At 26.6% G+C, this 19426-nt stretch overlaps 1 protein-coding gene across 3 annotated transcripts; it reads right to left on the minus strand.

The window, feature by feature from the left end:
• Positions 1–4643: 4643 nt before the first annotated feature.
• On the minus strand, positions 4644–9014 carry LOC112775795 (ubiquitin receptor RAD23c). 3 transcript variants are annotated; one of them, XM_025819646.3, is made up of 12 exons: positions 8485–9014; positions 7468–7629; positions 6937–6990; positions 6693–6772; positions 6473–6589; positions 6205–6382; positions 5887–6054; positions 5753–5821; positions 5613–5660; positions 5429–5538; positions 5191–5269; positions 4644–5032 (listed from the first exon to the last, which is right to left on the minus strand). In XM_025819646.3, exons 1-12 carry the CDS (start codon positions 8548–8550, stop codon positions 4913–4915), a joined length of 1251 nt encoding a protein of 416 aa, XP_025675431.1. In that variant the 5' UTR covers positions 8551–9014; the 3' UTR covers positions 4644–4912. The 3 variants fall into 3 exon arrangements, with proteins under 3 accessions (XP_025675431.1, XP_072084931.1, XP_072084932.1); XM_072228830.1 differs by having other exon boundaries at positions 6205–6385; XM_072228831.1 differs by lacking the exon at positions 5191–5269 and having other exon boundaries at positions 4644–5056; positions 5404–5538.
• Positions 9015–19426: the final 10412 nt, after the last annotated feature.

Raw genomic sequence — 19426 nt, forward strand, 5'->3', positions numbered from 1 at the left:
GGGCCGGTCCGTGAGGCCGAAGACTTTTTATTTTTATTTTTTAATTAAATAATAGAGTGATTACTATTATGAAATTAATAATTATATAATTTTTAAACACTTTTTTTCATTTTTTGTTTTTATTGTTCTTTTAGTTATTAACTTTATTTATTTTATTTTACAATTTCGTATATATGCTCAAATTATGTGACTTATTTTTTAAAATAAAGATAATTCTATTGGCAAATATTATTTTAAACAATTTTATTAAAGTTAAAATTAAAAAAAATAGTAAAAAAATTATATTATAATTTAACTATTTTTTATTTGTATTTAATTTTTTAATTATTATTTTTTAGTTAATTTTAATGATTTTTATTTAAAAAAAAAAAGTCAAGCGGACTAGCCCGCCAATCCGCCATAAAGAGAGGCGGGCTAGCATTTTGAACCCATGTTAGTTGGCAGGGCGGACCGGTCCGTCCCGTTTATGGGGCGAGCCGGCCCGCTTTGCCACCCCTAACAAAAGTACCCTACGTGGCACTCCAACCCTCCAAAGACAAGGTACTTTTGTTACACGAAAGGCATCGAGGACAAGTTTAGTTTCGATCTAGTGTGAATACATATGTCAGCGTTTTCATCTTTTATGTGTACAAATGGTCATTTATTCGTCTTTTATTTATGTTCTTTCAAAAATATAACTTTATTATCTTATTACTATTTGTTTCTTAACATTATTACTATCTTATTATTATTATTATTATTATTATTATTATTATTATTATTATTATTATTATTTGATAAAAATAAAATATAGATAAAGAACCAGTTTACCAATCAATTTTTTTTATACATTTTACTTCAGTAAAAGTATTTATTCAGCATAAAAATAATTGTCATAAGATCTTTTATTTTTTGAAAATGCTTATTTTGTATTGAATAAATAATATGAAACATATATATATTTTTCAAATATAGAAAAATAAATAAATAAAATAAAAATATTATTTGAATATTCTAAAGAATAAAAAAACAAAAAATTAATCATCTTAAAAAAGAAAGACATAAAAAATGTTAAATAGTAATAGTTTCCATTATGTTGTTAAACTTAAACTACTACTCTACTTCCCTTATTTTGTTTCATGCATTATATATACTTTGCTCCTAGGTTCAAATTTTTTATATTCGTCACGGATAGTATATGATCCGATAATATGACATAATATAAAATATAATATTTTTTAAAAAATAATAAAATTATAGATAATTAAAGACATTCAATATAAAATTAAAAACATAATTTTTTAAAAAATTAGTCAAATAAAAATATCTAAAACTTTTTTTTTTAACCATTAAAATTTAACTTATCTAATCAATTAAATTGCGTATTAGTTTACTAGAATAAATCAAACAAGAGCCGAAGTATATATGTGATCCTATTCCCCAACAAACCAATAAAACATTCCAATTTCCAACATTAACTAAATGTCTAAATATAATACTGATACTAATACAGTGTCCGAAAAGAAAGCTATATTAAACTAACATATAATTATATAAGCAATAGGGAAGGGAAATAATAATAATAATTATCCTAATTATACTCTAATAATTATATTCAATTAATTGATATACATAATATTAAATTATATGATACTTAAATATCTAATCAAATCAATTAATTAATATAATTAATCTATTATAATAAATTATATTTAATGTGTTAAAAGAAATAAATCAGAAAATACTTTTAGAAGCATGCCACGTCAACTTTATCATTAAGTGCAAAAATCCAATTTTTATATAATAGAATAGATAGATTTGTCATTCGGTAACTTCATTAACAATTTTTATTTAAATATTGACCAAACATATTTATGAAAATTTATCAATTTAGTTATTAAGTTATATTGAAAATATAGTTTATGTAATTGAAAAAATGAACTAAATTAATAGATTTTGATAAATATATCTAGTTAAAATCTAATTATTTATGTCAAGTATTATGTATGTTGTTAATTAATATTTTTATTATCAATTGTTGACGAAAATTGTTAATGAAATTACTGAAGGGCAAATATGATTAATTTGTAATATTTAAAGGATCAATTTGATGGAAAAAAATTTTTAGGGATGAATTTAAAGAATGTCCCGCCTTTCAGGGACTAATTTGACTATTAACTCAATTAAACTTAGGTTTAATTACTCTGTTGGTCCTATAATTTTGCGAAATTTTCAATTAGGTCCCTATACTTTTTTTCTTTTTAATTGGGTCTCTGCACTAATTTTTTTTTCAATTGAGTCTCTACAGAATTTAAAGAATGTCTCGTCTTTCAGGGACTAATTTGACTATTAACTCAATTAAACTTAGGTTTAATTACTCTGTTGGTCCCTATAATTTTGCAAAATTTTCAATTTGGTCCCTATACTTTTTTTCCTTTTAATTGGGTCTCTGCACTAATTTTTTTTCAATTGAGTCTCTACACCATTTTTTTCTTTTTATTTGAGTTTCTGTACCAATTTTTTTTAGATGGGTCCCTATACAATTAAGAAAAATACTACTAAGAGGGACCAACAGAATAGGGACTTAATTGAAAATTTTATGAAACTATAGAGACCAACAGAATAATTAAACCTTAAATTTAATCATTCATGTAAATTATATCTATTTAAATTTCAAAACAAAATTTTAAGTTAAGTGAAGAAAATTAAATTAACTGAGCGAATTAAATGGGTTGATCTGTTTAAGTCCGCTTCATTTATAGGCCATAATTTTTTAACTCGAAGCATAATTTTTCTAGAATTGAAGAGAGTTAAACTCATTTAGAATTTCTTTATATGTAAATGCATATTAATATTAGTTTTTTACACAAGTCTCTTAAAACAATTGTATTGCTGTTATGTTTATTTTATTTTGTTGATTCAAACAACCTAATAAATCTTTTTTCAATATTTTATATTAATTTAAATGTTACAATGTAATATACACTTTATATTTTGACTCTACAATAAATTTAAAATTTATATTATTATGATAAAAATTATAATATAACATAATTGTTATTACATAAGTACTTATTCAATAAAATATCATAATAAATTAGAATTTATATTTATACAAAATATAATTTTTACATTCATAAATATAAATACATATGTAAAAAAAAATTAAAAAAAAGTGATATGCAAAGCATCAGTTAATATGATCCAAAAATAAGTGATGTCCAACAGCATTTTGATTTAAGTGATGAAATCCACACAATATTTCAATAACAAAATAATAGCCCAACAATGATAAGCCCATCCATGATATTTCTTTCCACCAGCTTAGCTTCAATATGGAACTATATAAACGAGCCCTGCAAACACTGCAAACTGCTCAGAAAGATGATCAAGTTGTCCCCCCAATTATTAGCATAGATCCACATGTCACTTTTGTATTCAACTAAAGAGAATATTTGTATATATACATCTGTACCTATAATTGTCCATAATAATATTCCTTAATACAATTTTTTAATATTTAACATTTTAATAAATATTTTAAGAATACTTGATAAGACACTTGTTAACTAATATAAATTCATTATTCTCATCCATTTTAAGAATGTCTGATTTTCCATATAATTGACTTCTCTCTAAATTAATAAGATAGATTTATACTGTCAATTATAATAATTCATTTTATCTATAACTTAGTTAGGCGGCTTTTTCATATATTACACTATTAATCAATATAAGTACTTATTGTAACCATGACTTGAACAGTATTAAAACAGATACAAACACACACAAGAGGCAATAATAAAGTTTTAATTTTAGTTAACATGTGTTCTAATGATACAAGTTAAAATTATTAATTAAAAAACTTATTATAAAAATGTTTATAATAAAAAATATAATTAAAATTAATGTATAAAAAAATATTGAGAATTTTAAATTTATAAAAAAAAATGAAAAAAACTAATGAATGGACTAATTTGGTGCACGGGACTAAAATGAGTCATTGTCATTTGATGTAAAGTAAGGAACCAATTTGGTGCACATTTAACGATGACATAGTGGATGAAACGTGGACAAATAACATTATGACACGTGGCATAACCATCCACGTTAGCATGCCACGTGTCGTTGACCGACACATCATCATACCATTATACGTGGCCAAACCATGAGGTGACACGTGTCACCAAAGGTCCATGTCATCAAGCCACGTCAGCACGTCGTTAATGAAAAACGGATCAAAAACTAATATGGTGCAATTTTTCCAATTTCAGAGACGTAATTAGTACAATTTGAATCTCAGAAACGATTTTGCTACATAACGTCAATCACAGAAACCACTATGAGGATTTAGTCGTCAAACATCCAAACCCCAGCTTGAAAGTTCAGGCAAGCTTTTACCAAGCAAAGCGATGTCCCGTGCATATTTACATATCCAAAGTAGTTTAACACCAAATGATCATAAAGCGAGTACGAGTCTACGATAGTTTGAATGTTAAATAACTGATTAGGATTTAGGAACAAAAAATGCCCAATCTCCAATTTGTAACCACACCAGATGGGTTTGCAAGCTTAGGCAAGTTTGCCATCCATCGACTTGCAAATAAAAATATGAATAACAAAATATTCATAACTAGACATGTACGAAACATGCAACACACCAATAATCCAAGACAAACGACTATGTATATGAATACTTTAAAAATAAAAAACCCCTCTACGCGGAGTAAATGTAGATACAAGGGCAATAATAATGTTGAGGCCATAAAACATCCCTTGACGACTTAAGGCTTGTCATAATCAAACATTACCTCGTTAAACAGAAGTATAACAGACCCATCGAGTTAAAAAGATAAAAGAAAGAAAAAGGGGAAAAAGAAAAAATAAAAAAGAAAAATGACAAGAACAGATCATTTGCAACTGGATAGGAGATCTATTGTTCGTCAAACTCGTGCATGTGATCTAAGAGGTAGTTGGCAGCCAATTCCTCGTTCTTGTTGCAAGCAAAATACACCTCCAACACAAGTGCACGATCAAAGCCCATTGCTTCAAGCTGCAGCAGCAGTAAAACATCACGCTACTCATAAATATTGATTACCAATAGTAGGAATGGGTACTTTTAGATCAACGAGGAGTGCTTATTCATGTATTTATATGCATGAACAGAGGAAATAGAGCGTATAGTTTATATAGGCAAGAGATCAAACTTACACGTTCAATTGCTTGGCGCTCTTCAGGTGTAACAGTTACTGATTGTGGCATGCCAGCAGCTAGCTGGCCAAATAAATTCCTAAAGCACATTAACAAGAAAGATTAAGACATTGAACAAAATTGTTGAACCCTACCCCACCACCCCCAAAAAAATAAAATGAAATAAAAACAAAAAACTATATTTCTCCATTCCTTCAACAAAAATACATATACAGAACAGCATAGGATGATCACTCACCCCTCACCACCCTCCACAGGTTCATTTATCAGTCGAAGGAAATCAGCTTGATGATCTCGAATCAATCTCATAAGATGAGGATTTTGTTTGCCAAGCTCTTGTAGCATAGGCTGCAGTAACAAGAATATTCAGGGAACTCTAAAACGAGAACATAGCATACACTAATAAGGCAAAGAAGAAAAACCTGCAATATTTGTGGGTTAGCCTGCACCATAGCTCGCAAGGCTTGGAACTGAGAAAACAGAACAAATAAAACTGGAGAGTTTAGCTAAGACACGTGTAGGAACTTCAGTGCAGATAACAGGTCAGCAAAATAGAGAGTACCTGTTGGCTGTTGCGCAGAAATTCTAAAGAGCCAGCGCCAGCAGCACCAGAACCAACATTGGGGAGGCCCTGTAAGACATAGTTGTTAGTGTACAAACCTCCAACATTCTCTTTAATAAATAGTAGAATGCTACCTGGGGAAATAGGTCTAGAGGATTAGCATTTGGTCCACTAGTTGTGACAGGAGCTGGTTGTGCTGCTTGAGGTGAAGCTGCCTGAGGTGCAGCAGCTGGTGGATTTGTAGGTTGTACACTTGTAGGCACTCGGGCCACAGGTGGAGCTTCAGCTTGCTCAGGGATACCCTGATATATGTGAATGATGTTTTATTTTAATCTTTTTTGTTTTTAAAGCAGTGATACAGAAAATAAACTTCCATTGAACTAGTAGAGATGCCAAAATATAGCGCACAACTATCATCAAGTATGAAATTCATCATCTAAAATCTCACATACCGTATACAAATATTCAACAGCTCTCTCAGGGTTGTTGTAAGCAGCTCTAAGAGCACGGATAACTGTGTCCCTATCCCAGCTCCCACCCCCCATATCAAGAATTTGCTGAATTGTTCCCTCCAAGTTGCTTCCGGCAACCAGATTGGATGCTGCCTGCCCATAGATATCAGACCCTACCCTGCTTCAAGAAAGTTTATTTCAACAATATATAATGGAAGTAAGCATGTAAAATGTATAGAAAACGTAGATCACAGGAAACAATATTTACACAGCAGTATCTGTAGATGTAGGAGCTGCAGCAGGTGAAGGTGCAGGTGCAGGTGCAGGTGCAGGTGCAGCAGGTGCAGGTGAAGGCGAAGGTGCAGGTGAAGGTGAAGGTGCAGGCCTGCCAAAATGCAAAGTTTAGACCTCAAGCTCTTCATATTGAAATAGTTGAGACTGCAACATAAATTCTCAAGAAAAAATTCTATAAAATATCATCAACTCACGGTGCAGCAGTGGCAGGAACAGCTTGAGGTGCTACTGACACAGATGGGGTAGGAGTAGGAGTTGCACTAGTCTGTGGAGCCTGCAATGAAGACATAATAGTTTAAAAAAATAATAATAAAGTAAAATACAATAAATTTCAGAACCTTGATAACTAAAGACCATTGTCTCAATATATCTCAGGAATGTGATCATTCAAATAATAATATAGTATACAATATTTATAGCGTAGCAAACTGTTCTAACCTTTGATGAAGGTGCTGTTGATGCAGTAGATCCTTCACCAGATGTGCTCTTACTCTGGAATTGTAAGCACATAGTTCTAACTTAGTACTGAATAAATGTATATTATAAGAGTTGAAAATTTAACAAAAGTCAACAACAATTTCTTTTGACAAAGTTCAAGATAAATAACTCCACTTATGTTTATGTATCCCCCAAAATCCATACATCAACTTCAGAATACAAGGGGTTAACATTAAATTATGATTCTACATAATAGTGAATATACACCATGCGCTCATAGGTAGCTAGTAAAACCTACAAATTATGACAGTTCTGAGCCACTCCAAACAATCTATCTACCGGTTACCATATCAAACTCAAATCAACAAGCAATGACCTATGTCCATGGAAGAACCAATAATTTTTTCCATGTGCAACAGTTTGTAAAACTTTAGACAACTATTTATGCAACAAAACAACTGCATACATGTTAATGTTTTTTGATACCAACGTAAACTTTTAAAGGGAATGAGATAAATAAGAAAATTTTACCTTAGAAAGCATGATTACAATGAAACTATTTTCAGCTACTTTGTTTTCCTCCAAAGTAGTACCATCCTTAAGAACCTTGCCTTGATGAATAAGCATTTGCTGTGCAGCAGGGTAGACATTTGCACCTTGAACAGTTTCTATATTTTTCTTCACTTCGGTAACCTGAAAGGAATATGCTCATCATAAATAAAATAAAAACACGATATAAATGAAATCATATAATCATTAGAGATGAAGCAATGCCACAATTGCAATAGTAGAATGCGTCGCTTAAGTAACTCAGAGTAGTTTAGTTCAACCGTCAAAAACCACAAACTTGACTATTGACAGAGACATAATATGTGCTACTTAGATAAGTGAGTTCCCAAAGCTGATAGGAGAGTGAAAAATCTGACAGTCAGTGATCACTTGGCCATTGACCAAGGTGTCAGTTGTAATGGGCTGGTGATGATTTATAAAATTGAGAAATGCTCAATTATACAGAACCAGTACTTATCCAGATTTCTTCTTAAAGCATAAACCGGTTTGATATTCCCGTAAAGTAAGGCTCCAAATAAAGTCAATGTCAAACTTATTCACTATCATGTGGCAACTTTCCATTAAATTTTCACAGAACTTTTGACAACAGATTTCCCATTAAATTATCAGAATCCAGATGAGTAAATTTGCCAGGGAATAGTATTGCAGCTATATGCCATAACCAATGGAGCCAAAAATAGCTAACTAGGCAGAAGATGTTCCAACCACGATACAAATCATATTCCAAAAATTACAGCTCCTAAAAAGCTAAATTACAAAGTTAAGTATTAAAAGAAAAATTCGAACAGTGGTCAAAATTCAATACCACGATCGAACGAGTGAAACATTAAAACCCTAATTATTAGTCGAAATTCGGAACCCTCACACCCTCGATACAATCATAAATATATTCAATCCAATCACGGAATGCAATTGACGTAAGAACGAAAAGAAAACGAAATTAAGAACAAAATTCGATCGAGAGTTGAGGTGTCAAACCGTGTCATCGGGCTTCACTTCAATCTCGAAGTGCGTGCCCTTCAGAGTCTTTACAAAAACCTTCATCTTCGCACTGTCTCTGAAACTTTCAGTCGCCGCCACGAACAGCGTCGGAATTCGCGCCGGCACGGCTTAGTACCACCGATCGACAGAGGGTTTATTTAACCTAAAACGACGATGGAGAGAAGAAGAGCAGTATGGGCAGAGTGGAAAATAAAAAATCTCTTGTTTTGTTTATTTCCATTTTTATTTTTAATTTCTAAATAGGATATATACCCGAAAATATGCTAGTTTGAGTTGGGAGTAGTTGAGTGACGATTATCCACGCGCCCTTTCCGGTGTTTAATAAACGCCCCTCTGAGATGATTGATTTTATACCTTAGAAGGTGACATGAACGGTGTGGATCGGGGAAGTGCTTTCTCGTGAAACAAGGACTGAGAGGGATTTTAGTTGCGAATTGTAGTGTAGAGTGAGCTAGATTTTAGTGCCTGACACGGACTGAAGGGGCTTGCGGATTTGAGCCTCGTTCAATTGGACTAGATCACTAATTGTTGGGTTAGCTCGATTATAATTAGGATTTAGAACTTGGTTGGGTCAGCTTTTAAAAAGAAAATTTTGAGTTATCTTTTTTTAAAAATGTGAATATCTCATATAAAAATATTTTTTTATTTATCAATTATATTTAAGTATAACGATATAAAAGTATTTATTTATTATATGAAAAATATCTTTTTAAAAAAAATATCTTTCAAAAAAAGATATAAATTATAATTTTTTTTAAAATTTTTTTATTTATTTTTTAGTGCATTTATTTTTACTATTAAAAATTTGTCAAACACACTAAAAAATAAAAAAAAAATCTTTTTTTATTAAAAATTTTTTTTTTATCAAAATAATAACGCCCGCCCAAACGAACACTTAAGACTAATGAGAATTAACTAGTAACTAGTATTAACACATGCCAAAATTACAGGGTTTAACCGTTTAAGACTCAAAATTAAACTATCAATAGAGCGAAAGCCTTTTTCAAACCAAGCTTTTAACTAAGGCCAATCTGGATAACTAATTTAAATAAATTTAAAAAAAAAAGAGTTTAAAGTATAAGGACTTTTATTAATAGTAGTTTATAAATAAATTATTTTGCATTTGAATTTTTAGTTATAAAAGTACTTATTTTAAAGTTGTAGCATTTGGATAGATAACTCAAAAAATATAATTTTTTTTACACAATAAAATAAAAATTAAAATAACAATAATAACAAATATTTTTCAATATTAAAGGTTGATTTTACTTAACCTAATCACTAAAATTACAATCGTTTAGATAATCGATTCTTTATTTGCTCTCTTATTAGTTCCATTTTTTAGACTATTGGTTCTTGTCACGTAATATCATTAAAAATTGGTTCTTCTACTTCACTTTCACTCATAACGGTGTTCTTATATGTGGTGAATAGTAATAAAATTTTAATTCACAATTATCTTGATGACAATGCCAAAGAAATTATTGTGTAGTTAGTATTTGTTGTTTTATTATGTATGATATGGTAGGTAAAAATAAAAAACAAATATAAAATGTATGTCAATGTATATTTTGGTGTTGTTTTTATTTTTTTTTACTCCTGTTAGCCTCCTTCTTTATTGGGGTTAATAACTTGTTATAACTAACTATAAAAATAATAGCAAATTATATAAAAATAAAATCACATGTGAAAAAAATAAAATTAAAACTGAGATTTCATATCACATATCATCTTAAATACAAATTTAATAATGAAAATAAAGTGGTAAAATGATAAAAAAAAATAATTGAAAGGAATATATGCAGTAACATTGTTTTAAAATGGTGGTGAAGGGTCAATACTTTCAGCAGATGAATCATTACGTGAAAATGGTAGTGGAGGGCTAATACTTCCAGCAGCTGGAACATTAGGTGAAAATGATCGTGGAAGGTCAGTGCTTCTAACAGATGGAACTTTGCGTGAAAATAGTAGTGGAGGGACAGTATTTTCAGCAGAAACAGAAAATATTTTCACAGACCCAATAATAAAAGTGATTTTTTTTGTTTTGAAGTCAATTTTTTTAGGAAAGTGATAGAATGACTTATCAAAAAGGAGAAGTCATATATTTTTACTTTTTCAAAAGGATGTGAATTAACTTTTCGAGAAGTTAAATTTTTTTGTTTTAAATGGTACCAAATATGTGTATTGTGATTTTTCATAATTCAAAAATAAAAAAAAATAGCTTATGCTGTTTTGTTTCTCTAATATTGTCGTAGTCCTAGCACTAACATTTTCTTTTTCTCTATCTTCTTTTTTCACTTCATTCTCTTTTGTTATTATCATCATGTCACCATCTTCTTTTTCTTATCCTCCTCCTCTTATATAAGAATGTTCAAGATTTGACCCAGTCCAAAACTTGACTCGGACCCAAGAAATATTTTATCAATTTCGAATTTGTTATTTTTACTTAACGTTATCTTCGAATCAATTGGAATTATGGTTCGAGTTATTCGATCTGGTCTGAAATTTGTTTTCTACAATAAAAATATATTTTTTTCTATTTTCAGAATTTAAAAAATAACATTCTTTTCTGCATCCAAAGTCAACAACTCACACAATAATTAATTACCTGTGATTGTATAAGCAGCTTTTTGATTAGAAAGAGTGGGAGAATTGACTTTGGCTTTAGCGCCAACTTATTCCAAAAAACACAATTTTTTTGCTTGGTTGTGTCTTAGAGAGATTTTTCCTACTGCAAGTTTTTGCTTCAGAATAGGAATGTCATAATCAGATAGGTACCCAAAATGTCTTTCTAGTTAGGAATCAGTTTTCCATTGTATTCGAGATTTGTCCGAAAGTTCAGTTTGTATGGCACAGGTTAGACATTTCTTGTCATCCTCTATATTTGAAAAAATGATTCTTATATCATAGTTAAGAGCATATGTTCGGATTCTTTTCAAGACTTTGGTAGATATGACAAGTAACGAATAATGTCATCTTTAATTCTCATGAGATTTGGCCTCCAAAAAAATTATTCGTGTGACTTTAGCTTCAGAAAAAGTGCTTAGAGGTGTTTTGGGATTACAACATGTATTCCTCCTTTCTAATTATAAGTGGTTTTTTGTATCTTCCATCTATAGATACTTTTAAAATTAATTGTGATGCTACTTATCCTGATTCTAGTGATAGTGTTAGTTTTGCTTGCATTATGAGATATTGTAAAGTGTTGGCAAAAAGATTATTTGGGAATGATTGAGAGTAATAGTATTGTTTAATGAGAATTGTTTGTTATTTGGAGAGTTTATCTCTTAACATGGGATGTGAATTAATGAAACATTATTTGTGAGACGGATGTGTGAAATCGTTTAATCTTATTGCTAATCATGAAGATTGTTTTGGGTTTATGTGCTCAAAATAAGGGATATCATACACTGGAATTAGCATGTTGACTTTCATTTGATTATAAGAAATGCAAAAACATGGTGGCGAATACCAAGGCAAAGATGGCGATGAGGTCACAACTTCATCAAGTGGAGCTTCCTTCTTTTGGGGAGAAGTTTGAGAGTGGTCTTAAGCGGGACTTCTCCTCTATTTAAACCGTTATTGACCTTTATTTTCTTTCTTTTTTGTTTAACTTATTTAAGTCACAAAAAAATATTATACTTTTATATTTCAAATAATATTTTTTATATTACACGATATCATTTTTATTGATAATTTATTTCAGTATAAATATGATATAACATTTGTTAAATTTAATTGTAAAAGTAAATTTTATTAATTTAGTATATATAATATATAAATTTGTAGATACTAATTTTACATCGGATCAGTCCAATTTATTTTGAACTTCTTTTAGGCGGGATCAAAATAGATCATATGACCTTTTAGGGCTGGATTTAGCTCTAATTAAACCCGACCGATAAACACTCTTACTCCTATATATGTTTTAGAAAAATGAGTACAAAAATTTTGGTGCACAGCATAAAAAAATTGGTATATAACATAAAAAAAATTGTTCTATATCCACAAATTTATGTGTTATGTAAATAAAATTGTGCTGTATGTAAAAATTTATATGTTCTGTAATAAATTTTGTACTAAAATATTGCGAAGATAAAGAACTACATAATGAATATGTGTGTAATTTTTTTTTATTCTTTTTTATTTTGACAAAATTTTACTCATAATGATAATTCTTCTAATGTTGTAAATGCGGATAATTATATTTTTACTTTTTGATATAATCGATATATTATTAATAATGAATAGTAATTAACCCTTCACATTTTTAATCAAAACATTTTGACGATAGGTTTTATTTATAGATATTAATGGATGATTATTTATTTAAAAATAAAATGCATTATGATTTTAGGTTATTTCATAATTAACAATAATACTTGATTATTTTTTTAAAAATAATAATTAATAATTAATAAATAAAAAATTAGAAGAGATTTTTTTATTGCTTTTTAATGGCTACACGTTTTTATAATTTCAATTTTTTTATATCTTCCTTTCAAATTTATTTCTTTTAATTGATTGAACTAAATCAATTATACTAATTATTTGTATTAACTAATTAAGTACTTTTTAATGGGTTATTATAACTGTGCTTTTAGACCATAAGTTAAAATATTATAAATATTTTTAGGATAAATATTTCATCATTTAATATTTTATTTGATTCATTAAATTATATTAATCATAACTTCAAATATTTAATTTAATTACAGTAAATATCAAATTATTTTAAATTCTTGTTGGATTCGTTAAACCAAATTAATTATAACATTTGATTGAGATATATATTAAATTATTTAATAAATAATATATAAAGCAATGAAATAAATGAACTCAATTAATTTAATTTATTATCTTATTATTTTATATATCCCTTTTCTCTCTCTTTATTTTGTACTTTAAATAAAATATTTATAATTTTTTATTTTTGTTTTTTTATCTTAATTTTGATAATATTTTTCTATGATTTTGTTTTATATTAATTCTTTTTATATTTATTTTGATTAATAATTCTTAAGAGTATTATTATTTTATTTAAAAATAATTTAAATTTTTTTGTAATATTTTTATAAAAGCTGATTAATAGGTTCTTTTTTAAAATATTTTTTTAAAATTTTTTAATAAGATTGTATTTTAATTTTTCTCTTTCATCCTTTGTATTAATTAATTATATTAATTTTCTATTGCAATACATTTTTTTATCTACTCCACACATTATCTTTTCTATTTTCTTTTTTTTTTTTATAATTTCACTTTTTTTTATATCTTCCTTTCACATTTATTTCTTTTAATTTATTGAACTAAATCAATTATACTAATTATTTGTATTAACTAATTAAGTATTTTTAATGGGTTATTATAACTGTACTTTTAGACCATAGATTAAAATATTATAAATATTTTTAGGATAAATATTTTATCATTTAATATTTTATTTGATTCATTAAATTATATTAATCATAACTTCAAATATTTAATTTAATTAGAGTAAATATCAAATTATTTTAAATTTTTGTTTGATTCATTAAACCAAATTAATTATAACATTTGATTGAAATACATATTAAATTATTTAATAAATAATATATAAAGCAAAGAAATAAATGAACTCAATTAATTCAATTTATTATCTTATTATTTTATATATCCCTTTTTTTTTCTCTTTATTTTGTACTTCAATGTAATTTTTTATTTTTATTTTTTATCTTAATTTTGATAATATTTATCTATGATTTTATTTTATATTAATTTTTTTTATTTTGATTAATAATTCTTAAGGGTATTATTATTTTATTTAAAAATAATTTAATTTTTTTTGTAATATTTTTATAAAAGTTGATTAATAGGTTATTTTTTAAAATATATTTTTTAAATTTTTTAATAAGATCGTATTTTGATTTTTCTCTTTCATCCTCTATATTAATTAATTATATTAATCTTCTATTGCAATACATTTTTTATCTACTCCACACATTATCTTTTTTATCTTCTTTTATTTTTTTAATTATTTATTTTATTTTTACTTCTCATATATAGATTTATTATAATTCATCACATGTTCTTTTTGAATTTAAGTAATTTTTTGAGTTATATTTCACCATTGATGCTTTTATTTTGTTTAGTGTATTTTTTTTTAGTTTGTGTTTAATATAATAATTTGTAAATATCTATTCTATTATATAACAATTAAATTTATGTACTTAATGATAAAACTGTCATGACAAGTTTCTGATGATGTTTTTCGATTTATTTTCTTTAACTCATTAAATTCAATTTATTATAATAAATTAATTATATCAACTAATTTATTTGGTTAATTATTTAAATATCGTACAATTTATTATAATTTTTATCAATCAATTAATTGTAATTCAAATTGAATGATTATTTTGTTACGAAAATATTATTTTCTAATCTATTTATGGGCAATACATATATTAATTATAATCACAAATTAAGCTATTTTACATTAAATGACTTATATAATGATCATCTCATTTATTATTATAAATGCTGAATTAAATAAGTCATTATTATTTTTTATTTAGAATCAAATCAGAATAAAATCAGAGATACTATTTTATTTAGCTTTAGGGTTTAATGGGTGTCACACTCAAATATAAATAGTGACTTCCGAATTTTGATCTCTAACACATCAAAGCCACATCCGTAACTCTTTTTCCATAAAAGGAATTGCGATTCAACTCTATCATATCAGGGATACAGAAGGTTTTCAAATAACAAGGGAATTGTCTGAATTTGCACAAATTCTAAATATTCGAACTTACGATATTATTTTAGTTGGTTGTCGTTATAAGAATGACTTTAATCTATATGGTAGCATTTGGTGGAGAAACAGAGACAGAAAGACTGAGATTGAGAGACAGAGGCTAAGAGATAGAGATTAAAATAAATCACAGTATTTTGTTTGGTGCAAAATAGGAGACAGAAATTGAAACAAAAATGAAACTCTAATTTAATTTGCACAAAGAATAAAATTGGAATAAATTAATTGAAATGAGGGTATTTTAGGTATAAAATGTTATTAAAGTTTCAGTCTCCATCTCTAAAACTTTTAGTTCCCTGTGTCCTTATATTTTGAAGGTACTGAAATACTAAAATTTTAGAGATAGAGACAGAAATTTTAATAACGGTCTCTAAACCAACAAACATGACGATACTGAGTCTCATTCTCTCAATCTCTGTCTCAATACCTCAAAACAAACGCTACCTATGTGTCTAAGGACTAGAATAGGTTAAATATTATTTAAGTAATTTATTTCTAATATTGGTATTTGATTAAATTAGTTTTAGAGAAATTTAAATTGTTGACTCTATTTATAAATTACGACTATTCTTTTTGAATATATTATTTTTATATTTTTTAATATAAAATTTCTTTTTTTTTCCCTGATTTTTAAGTTTATTTTCTTTCTTGGATATATGTATCACCTTTTTTTCTCATTTTATATTTCAGATTAGTAATGTAATTATTAAAAAAATATTAAAATAAGATACGTGAAAAAAAAAACGAAAGATTAAAATATCACTATTAGAAAAAAAATTGTTAATATGCGTATAAATGGGTCGGAATTGAGGAATATATATGGATATAAAAAAAATTTATTGTACGATTGTAGAATAAAAAATAATCATATAAATAAAACGAAATACTTATAACAAAAAATAATTAATATATGTGATTTAAATATTTTTAATAATCGATAACATAGAGTTTAACAAAATATAATTCATATATTTTATTTATTTGTGTATATGTATAGAATTATTTATGTCTATGTATATATATTAAAAAAACTACCGTAATATATATATATATATATAAAGAGAGAAAGAATTATTTAACAAAATTAATATATAACGTCATGGAAAGTCCCGTCTAAATTTGACAAGAATAAAATGACTTACATAGAAATAGTTCTCATGGATAATAAGACAAGTTGATTATTTTCTATGATTTTTTCAAGTGATGCTAGATTCATTTTATAAATATTTTTTGTTCATATTTTAAGTTTATTTGATAAGTGAACCCTTGCATAAATCAAAGACAGTACGATTTTATAGATTTATAAGTGCTAATAGCTTTTATATTTAATTTGTTTTATAATGTGATAATAGCTAATATATTTGTTGGTGAATTTAACTATTACTATATTATTTATTATCACGTTCAGTATATATGTCTGATTTATTGAATAAAGTAGATTATTAAAATCGATTAATAACTATTTTAGAGTTAATCCAATTAACATTAGATTAAAAAAAAACAAACAATGTATAATATGTTATTTTTTTTATTAATCAAATTATTATAATTTAAATTAATTTTAAAAAAATAATTTAAAATTATAATTATAATTTTATTACATACATGCCACGGATAATTACGCTTGTATATAACAAATTATTGATTAACGCTAAATTTTTAAATGTCGTCCAAATTCTTGACAAATTAGTATTAGATTGTAAAAAGAAAAAAGGAAAAAAAAAGCACCGATGATAACTTCACGAGGAATGCTAGGATCAGGGTTCAGTAACTTTTGTGATTTGTAGCCATCAAATAACTATCAATAATAATTTTAATGGTGTGAGATTTCATCTAATAGTTCACTCTTTTTTTACTGGTTACATGTTGGCCAAAATTAAATAAAATTGTTGGGCTCTACACTTTTACTAACTTCATTATTTGTCTAATTGATGTTTATCTTTCTTGTAGCCATCCGTATGCTATCTTCGTTGTTTTATCTACTCATGCAAGTTGTTACTTGTTAGGTTGCCTCGGATCATTGATTTATAAGAACGATGATATAATATTATTATATATTACAATTCGTCTGGTGCAATGACAATAATTTCATCCAACATACGGCACATGCATTATTATCCCACAGAAAAGCAAAATAAAATAAAATTGTTGTGTATAGCACATATAACTACTTGTATTCATGATTTATAATATAAAGTCTTCGCGTTCTTATGTTAAGTAGTGCTTTCCCTTTCTTCTTTTTTTTTCCTCTTTTTTTTTGTTTGTTCAACGGAGTGATTTAATTAAAATTTTATCACGTTCCACTTAATCCTTCGTTAGCTACACCCATTCCTACCAACCAACTATAAACTAACAATCATGTGGGATGTATCCACCTTGTACTACACAATGAATAGAAAAAATAGAGCTAGCAGAAGCAGTAGATTTTAAAGCAGTCACCGTACCACATTTTTTGTCTAGATAAAGTAGGAGAAGTTGTTAACCTTAAAAAAAGTAGGAGAATTCTTTTTCCTGTCTGTCGTAAATTAAATTAAAAATAGAATTATTAAGAACAAAGTCAGTGTTACATTAAATATAAATATTTCTTTTGCACAAAAACAAATAAATAAATAATTTTCTGGGTAAAAACTTAGTGTTTCTTTGGCATGGATCTGTTTTACGTTTTTGGACTGAACAAAACCCGAAATATGGGTAGACAAATTTAGGGGTTTGGTCTATTCTAGGAAGCCCAATAATTGGGCTAGACATTGCATATTACTTTGTGGGTTACCTACGTAGCTGAAAAAATTAAGAAAAAAACATAAGAAAAAGGTTCTAGTTACCTTTCATGGCGTGTATGAACTTTTTTTTTTTTTTGGTAAAATAGATTGGACAATCTCCAATTCTAAGTATTACATCCAATAGTGTGTATAAACTTTGAACAGAGTATTTTTAGAGGGGTAACCGGGTAACGCTGTCCCGTATCTCCTAGCGCTAGTGTGCTTGATTTTTTCTGTTTTTCTTTTGATTTTTTTTCTTTCTTTGGGCTTATGGTCCCTAGTATCATAAAAAAAAAAAAAGCTAAAGGATTTAAAATACTATTAAATATAATGAATTTAAATTTTTTCCTCTCTCTCTCACTTCAAAATGCATCTATATTTATTAATTAACACCTAAAACTAATAAATAATAAAAGCCATTACATATTTTATGAATAAAAATAATATAATTATCTTATTCAAATAAAGAATTAAAAAAATACAACTAATATAATTATCTAAAAAATAAAAAATTACATCATTTGAATTCTCGTACGCTAAAATTTAAAATATCCACTTATCAAAGGGGCAATATGTCTAAAATTTTTAGAGTATTGTCTCGGTAATCAACTAATCATATTTATTTTTCTAAAATCAATATATAGATGTATTTATTTTCCACAAAGTATCTATAATTGACTTATTAATTAAGATTTCTTTACGCTACCTTATTCTCCATTAGCTAAGCAACAAGTTGCATCGGCAATTTAAAACGCCAAAAAGTAAACAAGAGGGAGCTTTTGCATGATCTTCATCAAGAAAAAGTATAAACCCCTTTATTTATTCCATTTAATTGGTTCTAGTTTTAGCCTATAAACTGTGTACAAATTCCTTTCTTGCAAAAACTTTTCAAATATTAATTTTTTAAAAAAAAATTATATTTTTCTAATAACAGGCACTTGTTAATAATTAGGAAATAGAAAAATCCTTTTTTATTCTTAATAAAAATAGTTTAAATTTTCCTTCTAACAGAGTTTATTATATATATAAATGATTAAGCAAACCAATGCATAATTATGACTCCGTTTAAAAAGTTTTAAAAATAATTTTTTTAAATTTTTAACTTATAAAAAATAATAATATTAATATTTAGTGTAATTTTTAAAATTAAATTATAATTTTTTAAAAATTTATTTAAAAACTTATAAAAAAAATTTTAAAAAATAATTTTTTTCATAATATTATTATTTTTTATCATATTTTTACAAAATAAATATTTTTAAAATTAAAAATTCAAACATAAAATAATTTATTATTTAACTATTTTTTTAAAAATAACTTAATTAATTAAATTTTTTATCCTGAACCTAAGTACCTAATAAAATAC

Source organism: Arachis hypogaea, chromosome 19 (assembly GCF_003086295.3).
Source record: "Arachis hypogaea cultivar Tifrunner chromosome 19, arahy.Tifrunner.gnm2.J5K5, whole genome shotgun sequence".
Taxonomy (NCBI): domain Eukaryota; kingdom Viridiplantae; phylum Streptophyta; class Magnoliopsida; order Fabales; family Fabaceae; genus Arachis; species Arachis hypogaea.

Bases quoted from the DNA above. Each gene is read 5' to 3' on its own strand.
- LOC112775795 (XM_072228830.1), bottom strand. From the start codon at position 8,550: ATGAAGGTTTTTGTAAAGACTCTGAAGGGCACGCACTTCGAGATTGAA. The intron at 6,590-6,692 runs GTGAGTTGATGA...GCATTTTGGCAG, and splicing joins GTTCCTGCCACTGCTGCACC to GCCTGCACCTTCACCTTCAC. The intron at 5,661-5,752 runs GTACTCTCTATT...CTGTTTTCTCAG, and splicing joins TTCTGCGCAACAGCCAACAG to TTCCAAGCCTTGCGAGCTAT.